This window comes from Poecilia reticulata, linkage group LG12, assembly GCF_000633615.1.
Source record: "Poecilia reticulata strain Guanapo linkage group LG12, Guppy_female_1.0+MT, whole genome shotgun sequence".
In the NCBI taxonomy this organism is placed as follows: Eukaryota; Metazoa; Chordata; class Actinopteri; order Cyprinodontiformes; family Poeciliidae; genus Poecilia; species Poecilia reticulata.
The window spans coordinates 16,653,929-16,665,711 of record NC_024342.1 but is presented as its reverse complement, the minus strand read 5'-3'; the positions used below and the strand labels follow the sequence as shown (position 1 = coordinate 16,665,711).

The 11,783-nt window shown below is 37.8% G+C and overlaps 2 protein-coding genes across 5 annotated transcripts in view; both read right to left on the bottom strand.

The window, feature by feature from the left end:
• bmpr1bb (bone morphogenetic protein receptor, type IBb) overlaps positions 1-4,314 on the bottom strand; it is a 51,940-nt gene extending 47,626 nt beyond the window's left edge. For both annotated transcript variants that reach the window (XM_008424250.2, XM_008424251.2), the window contains exon 1: positions 3,972-4,314. The gene's annotated coding sequence lies outside the window, so the exon portion shown is untranslated. The remainder of the gene's footprint in view (positions 1-3,971) is intronic.
• Positions 4,315-5,837: 1,523 nt separating this feature from the next.
• The window catches only part of pdlim5b (PDZ and LIM domain 5b), a 42,654-nt gene continuing 36,708 nt past the window's right edge, over positions 5,838-11,783 (bottom strand). For all 3 annotated transcript variants that reach the window (XM_008424248.2, XM_008424247.2, XM_017308015.1), the window contains 6 exons: positions 10,504-10,664; positions 8,384-8,564; positions 8,108-8,288; positions 7,023-7,143; positions 6,819-6,934; positions 5,838-6,718 (listed from right to left, as the gene is read on the bottom strand). In XM_008424248.2, coding sequence (XP_008422470.1) covers positions 6,629-6,718; positions 6,819-6,934; positions 7,023-7,143; positions 8,108-8,288; positions 8,384-8,564; positions 10,504-10,664 — 850 coding nt within the window. In that variant the 3' untranslated portion in view covers positions 5,838-6,628. The remainder of the gene's footprint in view (positions 6,719-6,818; positions 6,935-7,022; positions 7,144-8,107; positions 8,289-8,383; positions 8,565-10,503; positions 10,665-11,783) is intronic.

Below are 11,783 nucleotides of genomic sequence, written 5' to 3'. Positions count from 1 at the left end.
AAGAAAGAAAGAAAGAAAGAAAGAAAGAAAGAAAGAAAGAGAGAAGGCTGGGTATAATTGAGAAAAAAAGGAATTACACAAGGAAGGATAGAAAGAAGAGCAGAACTAAGGACACATCATTAGACAATGGAATGAGAAAAAAAAGTCTGGAAACTATTTTTCTTTTCCATTCTTATCCAGACCTGGAAAATGCTGAAATCAATAACCAGACTCTTCAAGCATGCATAGGAACTCTGTTAGTCAGATAAAATGGTCAACCTGTCAAAAATGAAGATCTCTGGAGCTACACGCATGTAACTAAATCTTCTGAGTCTTTATAAAATGTACCCCACTCTGTCAGAATCTTGTTCATTTTTGGCGCTCCAGTCAGCAGACAGACTCTCTGTCTCGACAGAAACACCAGAGGATTTTATTAAAGTCGTCGTGGTTTATTTTACATAGCTTATCAAGGCACTCGGCACAAAGTCAATTAGTACACCACTTACGGGACAAATTGATGCAACTACAGCATTACAATCTCAGAATAAACACAAAAACACACATGCTTCCTAATACTACCTCCAGTGATGGAGAATCAACACAGTCTGGGCTGATCGATACAGCTTTTAGCTTTGGGTTTCACGTTCTTCACAATATTATTGGTGTGCAGAATCAAGTGAAAGTACACAGCATTACAACCTTTATCAATACATTTCAGTTCATGCCATCACTAAGCATCTGTGTATTTATACATTTTACGCAATTGAACTTAAACAAATTGATTTCACTCAGAGGGTGAGGGAAGAAAAAAACACCAAAAAGCAGCATCTGAAGTTTTTTTGGTGTTTTCTCCAAAAGAAAGAAAGAACGAAGAAATTGATTAGTAAGAGGCTTATGTGTCCGCTGTCCATATCTGAGAAATATGGAGACTAAATTTCAAACTAAGGTCTATTTCCTCCATTTGGATATTAAGGCAATCATGCAATGTACCATTTTTTTCCCCTTTTCTGTACTTCGATTTTCCATCAAAGTCCAGAAAACTCATCCTGTATCCTTTTCTCCTCTCCACTCCTCTGCTCCTCTCCTTCTTTAATAACAGGATGCCTGCTTTCTCTCAAACGGTCGCTGACCCCAATGGCAAAGAGCCGAGCAGCTCACAGCTTTAAGCAATTCCCGCTGCCCGCACTTGTCTCTCATCAGCAGATGAAACAGCGAGTGGGGTCTCTCTCCTTACATGTGTTTGTTGAATTAAAGAGGCACAGAAGTAAGACGATTAAATGTAAGTGGAACAAGATCAGCTGTATTTCACTGCCTTTCCCGGTGGGATTTTGGTTGTTACAACAAAAAAACTATTTAGCATTATGTTCTTGAAATTAATCTTCTTCTTCTTGAATAGGATCAGACTGGGGATAACTTCATGTCCATTTCTTTGTATGCTTGTCTTTAAAAACACATCACTGCCACACAGAATTCTCAACTTTCACCAATTTCAATTTTCCCTAAAAGAAAACAAACAAAAACATTCAAGTAATAAAAGGAAACAGCAGCTTCCCTGCCATTATTATCGTTTTCTGACAGCACTTATGGTTTGAAAAACATCTGCTGAAAATCTGCCGATTTCGGCTAATTACTCACTGCTTCTCAATGAATGATATTAGGACTGAATGCAAAGCGGCAGACACATGGCAAGAGGCCCTTTAAGGTGCTGAACTCTCAGTATACCTCAGTATGAAATGATCTATCAGGGTGTGCTGATAGAAGAGGATAAACCAAAGGAAGTACAGTATATGAAAGGCTATAATGTTCTGCCAGCTGGAAAAGACATTAAGTAATATGTCTGGTACTGAACTCTTGCCCGTCTGTGTCTCGCCACACTAATGTTTCTGTCCATTATCACCATGATCGCATTACATGAGAATGATTTTACAAACGGAACTTTTTAGGGAATCCTCGTGGAGTTTTAACCCACTTCTTAGTTAAAACGCATACATTTTACACATGTGATCAACCCTTGTAAAGACCTTAAAAACTACTTCTTTCCAGTTTGTTAATATGCAGCAAATCATCTCCGCCTGGATTGGCTGAAGGTGCTTCCTGCAATTATAGGGGAGGAAACCGAGGTGAGAGGTCAGAGCATGCTAAGTTTAGCCCTGTGGACAAGCCCAGACACAGGCGGGTTATCTTCCAAGATAAAGAGTAGTTGTTTTTAAGAATTTGTGCACATCAGGAAGTGGGTCTTTGTGAGGGTGTTTATGTGAGTAAGAGGCCCTAAGGAATAGCATGCCCAAAGAGGAGCAGGTACTTTTCTACAGGTGCAGTTTAACTGAAAACCAACAGTGTCTTGAACTTTATCGCATTTTTTTAGGCTAGAGTCACAAACTCCAACGTATTTTATTCAGATCGCATTTGATAGACCAAGACAATGTTACAAAGAATAAACATAAGTATTTAACACAATTTTCTTTAAGTTTTTTTTTTGTTTTTTACATCTGGTCACAGATTCTCAAGTAGACACAAATCTGGACTTTAACTAGGCCATTTTATCACACCAGAATAATTCGATCAGTTTAGCTGCAGTAGTTGTATAATGTTCATGGCTCGTCCTGCTGGAAGGCGAATTTCATTCCTAGCCTCAAGGGTTTTCAAGCCTCCAATAGCAGCTTTTTCCCAGGATCACCCTCTATGATGCTGCCACCAACATGTTTCACCATCAGGATGGTGTCCAGGGTGATATGTAACGTAAGTTTTCCGTCACACATGCCATGTTGCAGTGGAACCAGAATATATTGAGGAGTATTGGAGGAAAGGAGGCTAAATACAAAGGCATACATTACACAATATCTATAAAAAATTCAAACTATCATTAGACTTAACTACTTAGTGTCTATTACCATACATAAAATCCAAATAAAAAACACATAATGAAGTTTGCAGTTGTAATGTGACCAATTGTGAACAACTTATTCAACGTGAGATGCAGAACTGTTGTGTTTCAGCTTCTGGCGGTTTTTAGGGAAGGAAACTGAGGACCATGTCTACAAGTGGACCTGTTCAGTGCTGGAGAGCTAAGCACACTGAAGCATTTGAGGTTAGTAGTCTGCGGTAGACCATAAAGAGTTTCCTTGCCAGGCACCCTCACATGACGTGCCATCCTAATGGTGTAAGCCAAAAGCATGGGTGTTACCCCAAGCATTACGAGCACCGAGCCAAGAGCTGGGCGGAGGTGTGCTCACTTTCTCAGTGTTTTATTAATATAGTTTCCAAAATACTAAGCTGTGATTCAACAAGCTTCCCCAAGCTTTGAGGTTTGACTATTGCTGATGGATTCAGTCAACACCTCACACCTTGGAGGTGGGAGCAGGTTACATGTTGCCTCTTCTGGGATCAGAGAAGCCGATGTCAAACAGCATGCATCGAGTTTGGTTTGCTGCCTTGCAGAAAACAGATTTTATGTCCTGAATTTTGCTGAATTGTTTTTCACTGACTTGGTGAAATGAAGCAAAAGTGACACGAGAGCACAGATGTCATGCAGTCAAATTCGTATCTCAGAGGCAATAAACCAGCTTTAGATCAAATGAACTCATCTGCAGGTACAGTTCGTCCTGTGTCTCAATAGAGCTGAAACTGTAAATGGACAAAATTTAAGTTAAATACATTTTTTTTTTGAAAGACCATAGCGTTTCCAGTCATAGCATAAAAGAAAAAGACTCTAGATTTAACATGAACACGTTGAAAGATCCAATTAGTACCAAACTTAAGTTATCTTAATTATGACTCCAACGCTCTGATTTGGCATAATTCTGCGCAACAAGATGAGAACACCAGTGATAAGCATCCTCTTCTTCCTCGCAGATTGATAACAGCGTGCGGAATCCCACTTATCAGCTGCTGCCAGCTCCTCAGCTGAATCCTAATGAGCAGCACCGAAACCAAACTCCGGCCAGCTTTCTGGTTTCACCGGAGAAAGCTACAAAGAGAGCCGCGCTCCTTACCTTCTCCCCTTTGCTTAAAGTTCCGCTCAGTCAGACCCAGCTTCTCTTCGACTAGAAGTCCTCCTCGGTTTCCTTTCATTTGCGCGTGCTTTCCTTTCCCGCGACAGTTTTCCAAATGTGGGATAGCACGGGTTAGAATCTCGTGTCTTTACCCTCTGTCCGCACGCGCACACGTCTTGAAGTAGTGCGCGTTCGCAAACTCGGCTCACGTGAGCAGAGCTCTGTAATTCAGCTACACCTCTTGAAGCGGTGGGTTTTTAAAACAGGATAGCAAAAATATTAAAACAAAGCATCGCGTGTTCATAATGCTAGCAAACATTTGAAGTCGTTTAACAGAGACGACACAAAGTTGTCTGAGGGCCTAACCAGCTTTCAATCTGGGCTCCCCTTTCTAGTTTACCCACCAGTATTACAAATGTCCCTTTTTTATATAGCTTCTGGTGCATTAAAAAAAAAAGAAAAAAAGAAGATGTTATAGTAATTCTTTTCTTCACACACCAACCTGTCTTGATTCTAACAACATACATTTACTGGTTGTCAAAAAATATGTTTTGTGATACTAATTTTCTTATTAACCACTCAAATCAACTTTTATATTCAAATTTACTGATTTAATAATTTCACTGAAATTTGGTTGTAAATTTATTTTTATAGTACGATAAAAAATGAGAAACCATGCCATCAAGACAATCACTACATGCTTTTTTTTAAATCATCCATACAGTTGAATAAAATAAGACAAAATGATCATATTTCCACTTTTAATTTCCACCAACGCTTTTAGAGTTGGCTTATCATTGAATACATCAATAATGACGGAATGTCAATGTGTTTTGCTCGACAGTTACACATGATTTCATTTAAAATATTAGTTTAAAATAGCCCTCATTTAAAAACATGTATTTCAAGCATTTAATTTCCATCATAACTACAGACCATTACTGTGCTGTAGCCTGAGGCATGTGCACATATTCATTAGGTTCTTCATTATACATTAGGTAAATATTAGTGGAGTTTTAGGCAAATGGTACTCTGTTATTTTGTTCCGTTTGGCAAAGGTACATTTCTGGAGGGGGACTAATCGTTTTCCCTCTTCTGATACCAACCGTTCGATGAGCATTAAAAATAATCCTACATCAGTTCATCTGTTATGTTTTGTTTTTTCTGTCTGCCCTCTTCTCCAAGACTTCTCAATTGGTTGTGGCAAATGGCTGCTTATTGAGCCAGGTCTGATTTTTTCCCCCTGCTAATAGGTAGTTATTCGTCTCTTACTATTGCTACATGCATCCTCGACATGAGGGATTGCTGTAAAGTAAATGACATAAGTAGTGATTTTCTGCTGTGGCTACTTAGAAGCTAATGCTGCAAGACAATGACTCAATGCAATCTGCTGTGTTTTCTTAAATATAAACTTTTAAGGTACTTTAACAAAAATAGCTCAGCTTACTGTACTGCCATTTAAATAGTTTTAAATTGAATTCACGATTTAAATAGGTTAAATAGTGCATTAAATTAAAAATCAAAGTTGAAAAAAAAATATTTACAGTGTGCATGAAATATTCTCCCCATGGAACCCTTTTAGCATCAGAAATTAAGAAATTACTTCTAAATAATGACAACTTTCTACCTGTGAAGCTTTTGTTTCCCAATACTCTCCCAAACCAGTTCTGAAAAACTAAATTCCTCTGTGGGTTAGCAAAGGGGGATCTAGCTCAAAAGATGATTTGTAGGGTGCAAGTCTTTAAAATAATTTCAGAATGCTGTGAAAATCATGTTTCTGACATTTCTGCCACGCAGCGTCACTAACAATGCATTTCCTCCTTACCATTTTGAATCGGTTAAGTTACAAAAAGTGCTGAAAAAACATTGGATGTTAAATAACGAGTCCACCATCTGAGGTACCCGTTACGAAATACTTTATTTTAATGAAGCAAAATCCATCCCCTAAATCAAATTTCTGCTTGAAATGGCACAATTATTGATAAAATTACATTTTGAAAAATTGCAGTTTAATGAAAGGCACTAGCTGAAAACTAAAGTTATTTGAACACAAAACATTACAATCATCCAAGTGATCTGCTGATGAAGGTTTAAAAATATACTCCTGAATTTGATATGCATGATACTAAAAACTGTCTAGGGGTAATTAATAACTTTAAGAAATACATATATACCATGATACAACCATGACACTTCCTGTTAAACCTAAAGAACACATTGACTTGCACATAAATACGTTTTTCACTCAACATTAAATAGCTTTCACTTTCAAATCTTGCAATAGCTGTACTTTTTACCAGATGTAGCTTTCATAGAAAAGTGTATTTTAATGACACCCTAGTGGGCTCAGTAGGTCACTGCATGAGTTCTGGGTAAAAAAAAAATTGACCACAACTAGCTCTCTCTCGCCCAAATGCTAACAGTGAACTGAAATGAAGTTGGAATATTTAGCTAAAGAGTTTTAAGCAATAAGAACAGCAAACCAAAAAATATACTAGAAAGGATTTAAAACTAAACTTAGTGATTTGTTTCACCAACTGTTATGCTACCAAAATCCACAAACTGGTAGAGCAGATTGTTTCTTGTTCAGGTATTAATGCAAAATCTCATAAAATCCAAAACTGCATCTCGTAAAATTCTGCAGCCATGGGACAAGATCAGATGTTGACAGAGTGAGCATGTTTCTTGCACAAAGGCTTGTCCTTCTTGGAGAAGAAAGGTTGGCCTTCCAGGCTGGTGGAGCAAACCTGCGAAGACAATCAAACATTTACACAGTTGTGTTATTTACACAGAACAACTAAGAATTGCCAGTTTGTCACTGGCTGAAAGGAGTCTTCCCAGACTTACCACACACACAAAACAGGTGTCATGCCAGGTGAAACCCAGCGCCTCCAGGAACTTGTCTCCGGCCTCGATGGGGAAGTCGCAGCCGTGGCAGTTGGTCCCAAACATGGTGTAGTAGTCTGTTTGATTATTGCATTAACACAATATTAGTCTGTTTGAAATACATAAGGATTTTCCTGGTTTTGCATTGGGAGGCGTTTTCTGTACCTCTTTCACAGTACGGCTGTCCGTCCTCCATGTGAAATGTGTTGCCTCTGATTGGCTGGTGGCAGGCAGCGCAGACAAAACAGGACACATGCCAGGTCTGCTTCAGGGCATTCATGACTTCCTGCAGGGGGAATGAAAAAGCAAGAGAAGCCAAGTTAGTACTGCATTAAAGTGAATATATTCAGATCTTTATTAAGAACAATGTGAACATTTACTAGTTGCTAAATTTTATAAACAATGTTCAAAACACACGAGAACAAAAGTGCTGTTCAGTTCCTGGAAATAATTTAGAAATTTGCCCAAATGTATACAACTTGAATGTGTGACTCTTTTCTACATTTATTCAATGAGGAAAAGGTTTAAGGATGAAATAGTCTTTGTTTTTTTTTTTCAAAACTGATTGGTAGCACAACTGATGGTACTTCCAACAAGCACAAGCAAGTTTTGTTATTATGTACACTTAACTTTTAAGGTCAACACTAATTTGAACTTCCAATTTACCTGCATGCACTGTACAGAATACTGACCGCAAAACAAGAGAGCCTTTGTGAATGTATGGATACTGACTGAATTGGTCTCTGACCTCAGAAATGTGAATCTGGAAAAATGGCATAAAATTGTTCTGGGTATAAAACTTCCCAGAAAAATCTAAACATAACAGAAGACCCCAGGCTCTGGAGGACGTAGAGTAACTGTACATGGAGGAATTGTCTGTCTCTGATCAAACTCTGTGAAGACCTTGTTCCGTTAAATTCTGTTTTATTAAACAACTATTTCGTAGAGTGGGATCCCCACATCACTGAATTTATATACATGAGTTAAAGATTGCATTTTTAGAACATTTTAGGTTGAGATTATAATACTTCAATAGTGCATAATTTACACATCTTTACGAGTATGTTACCATGATGAAAAAAAAATGACAGTAAGAATCATGGTAACTTTTTATCCTTTCAGATTTTCTAAAAACATATCCCAGTTTATAGCAAATGGAATAGAACTAAATATGCACTACAATAGAATTAACAGTTTACATTTTTATATATTTTTGGCGTACTAAACTTTTTTTTTTTTTTTATACCCACCCCAAGGATCTTCTGGTTGCAGCTGGCACAAGTGGGAGCAAAGAACTGCTCGTAGCAATGCACACAGTACACCTGGTTCTTCTCTTCAACAAATCCCCGTTCTGCCAGGGAGGAGTGGCAGTGAGCACAGTTGAATTCCTCGGGGTGCCAGGACATGCCCATGGCCACGAGGAACGGGCCTCTGATGTGAGCAGAGTTGAGACGTAAATGACTTAAAACATTTATTCAAAATCTCTTTAAACATCACATGTGCATTATAGAGCTGCCTTTATGTACCTTATGACTTTGTTGCACTTGCAGCACATTGGGGTCCGGGTACCAGCAGGTATATGCTCAGCACGCTGCACCAAAGAGTTCAGATCCTCAGGATGTGGCTGTGGAGTGGGGCGGTCCAGTTCTTTCTGAGCAGGACTGACTATTTTCCCAAATGAGGGACCTGCTCCCACTTTAGAAAAGCCTGAAGCAGAGAAGAAAAAGGGTGAGGTTCCAGATAAGAGGAGAAAAAGAAACACAGCTGACATTGGAAGACTGTGAAAGAGCTATAAAACGTTCAACTATTATTGTGCCTGAACAAAAATAGTCAAGTGAGCTGAATTATTCATTTTGTTTTTCACAAAGAAAGTACAATAAACTGTAAAGAAACTGTACTAATGTGAGAAGGATGAACATGAATTTAATAAATGAATACAGAGTTCTGTAGGATTGTTGGGTTTTATCCAATTACATATGAATAAAATATAATGATTGCCACATTATTCATTTTAAACATGCCTAAAAATCTTTATATTTAAAAAAAAAAGACATTTATGGTCTGTATTCATAAATAAAATAAAATCAAAATTACCTAAATCTGCTGTACTCTCAAGAATACCTATAAATTTAACATCTCAAATGGATATTTTAGTTAAGAAATGTTCAATTTGCCATCTAGACATCCTGTTTTCCTGGAATGTAAATATGATGCGACACAGAAGCCTATTACTCTTTTCCACACTTCAAAAGTCCAAAAATGAACTACTTTCCTAATCTTGTCCAAATCTAAATTTAGAGGAATTACTGAAAATGTTTAACACTCAAATATCTTGCCATCAGGCACAAAGAGGAGGCTGTTTAGGAAGCAGGACGAACTCCGTAGAGCTCATTGTAAGAACTGCAGCAAAAATGTTTAAAGTGAGATATCGCAGTGATAAACTAAGCATTTAACATTTTGTGACTTTTTGCACATCTTTGCCATGGGTTCAGCATATACAGCTTTCCTAATCCTCTGTAAAAAAAAGTTTACATTTAATCAAGGTGGAAAGTGGGATTATGAAAAAACGGTGACAATAAAATAAGATAATGTTCGCTTCTATTTCCATCCATTAATGCTCAACATACAGCCAAAGGGAAATAAAATGTCCTTTTGGGATTTTCTTCCAACTCAAATTGGAACATATAAAACATAGAACATGAACTTATTACATCAATTCCAACTTTTACATAAAACAAGTATTGGAACGTGAGGAATTTGAACACAGTCATTTGAAAGTGTTTTTTTTCTATTATTTTATGAAGGGATAAAACTGGACCTAACATTTTTATTAATTTTACTTCTGTATTGACTGCATTATAAATGATAATGCAAAACATGTCTAAAAAGGCTTCAGGTTCTGCTGGGAAAAAAAAAAAAAACTCAGTTTAAACTCTGCTCTCTGTGGTCTTTAGCCTCCAAACATCTCTTCTCACAACTCTTAAACTTGGAACAAAGTCACACTTTTAAATGGACACGGATGGCTAGCTTGTGAAAATTACTTCATTCACGTTGAGTAAATGAAGTTCAACAAGTTGAAGTCGTGAGCGATCCACTTAAACGAATGAGATTCATGCCTGTGTGCTAATCTGATAAATAAAAGCCAACAGAAGATCACTGTGTCCTCAGCCTCTCTCCCCCTTTCTGTGTGGCATTTCTTGAGGAAAACGTGGTGGGGAAACACAGCACATCTGTTCACGTATGAGGGTGCACGTGTTATTAGTATTGCTAATAATGATGGATGCCTCCGAGCAAATATTTGCACTGGCTGGCTCCAGGTCTCGTGGCAGGGATCGCAGCATTTCATGAGCCACTTTCACACAAAATAAAATCCATAATTCTCACATTAACAATCTAGTTGACTGAGGGAATCTTGGGAAAAGCCAATAATCTGAGCTCATTAAGTGAATACCTCCAGTTTTTATAGAGCCCATAATCTTAAATGGCTTAGTGTCAGGTATTAAACCCACTATAAATGTTATAGCTAAATAGCAGTGGCGGCATAAAAGAATGAGGCTGCCCTCTACAGGCTGAAAGAAGCAAAATCCATCTTGCTGTGTGTGAATACAGAAGTAGAGTGGTGAGGACGGTGTGCGTATTGCTGTACCTGCAGAACCTCCAGGTTGGAAGGAGGCTTTGTTCTGAGCAGGAGTCTTAAATGTAGATCCAGGGACTACGCTGCCATTCCTGGGTGCTGCTGCAGAATTGGAATATGTTTTTGCAGCAGGTGATGTGTGAACACTGGGAGCGGTTTGGTCAGCTGATTCTCTACAAAACAGATATACACTTTATATGAAGACACACTCAGTTTGACAACACAAAAACACTCAACTGCATACACATTTTTCTGAAAAACTGCGTACAACAGAGAGTTGCAAACGGATACGTGTGGCTGTTTGTGGTCAAGTTGCTCATAAAATAAAGACCAGCAATACCAATATTAGCCAACAAGAATACATTTTAATAGAGACGTGTTACTGTGACCTGGCTGGATTCTTCAAATGTAGAAAAAATGCTTTAAAAAAATGTTCATCATATTGCACATGGATACAGAGCCTTGCAAATGTTTTTCCACATTTTGTGATGTACACAAAACATGATTTTAACTCATTTTTACCATTTAAACATCTGAAGTATGGTATATATTTACCTCTAAATAAAACTCAATGCAACCAACAGACTCTGTAAATTAGTAAACCGAGTCCATCTGTGTGTAATTTAGTCTTAGACAACAAATGCAGCTGTTCATCACCATTGTGAAACAGTGTATTGGCACCATCATGCTGTGGGAATACTTTTCTTCAGCAGGGACAGAGTTTATTGTTAAGATAAATAGACCTAATGCAAAAAATTTTGTTAGAGGCTCCAAAAGACTCGAGACTGAGCTAGAGGTTCACCTTCTGGATGCACAATGACCACAAATTTACAGGCGGAGCTGGAATTTATCATTTTAGATGAAAGAATATCCATGTACATCAACAGCTCAGTCAAAGCCAATCCAATATTTGTCAAAATATGAAGAATGACACTCTCCATATAATCTGACTACTTTACCAAGAAGGAGGAGCCGGAAAAAAAAAGGGGAAAAAAAGCCGGCAGAAACATCTGCAAAACAGCTGCAGATGCTACAAAATGAGGCTGTGTAAATTGTTGAATTCAAAATAAAACCACATCTTTCATATTTGCTTTTGTAAACTACATAATTTATCTTCTTGTTCCTATTTATGCACTATGTTGTGCTGGTCTTCAACATAAAATTCAAATTACTTTTACATACAGTGATGCTTATCCCCTATAACGTTCTCAAAATAGTAACCAGATTGAGACTGATGCAAATTTTGGGGGCATGTTGTTGTCATGCTGCTAAAGCACATGACCAAAGTTCAT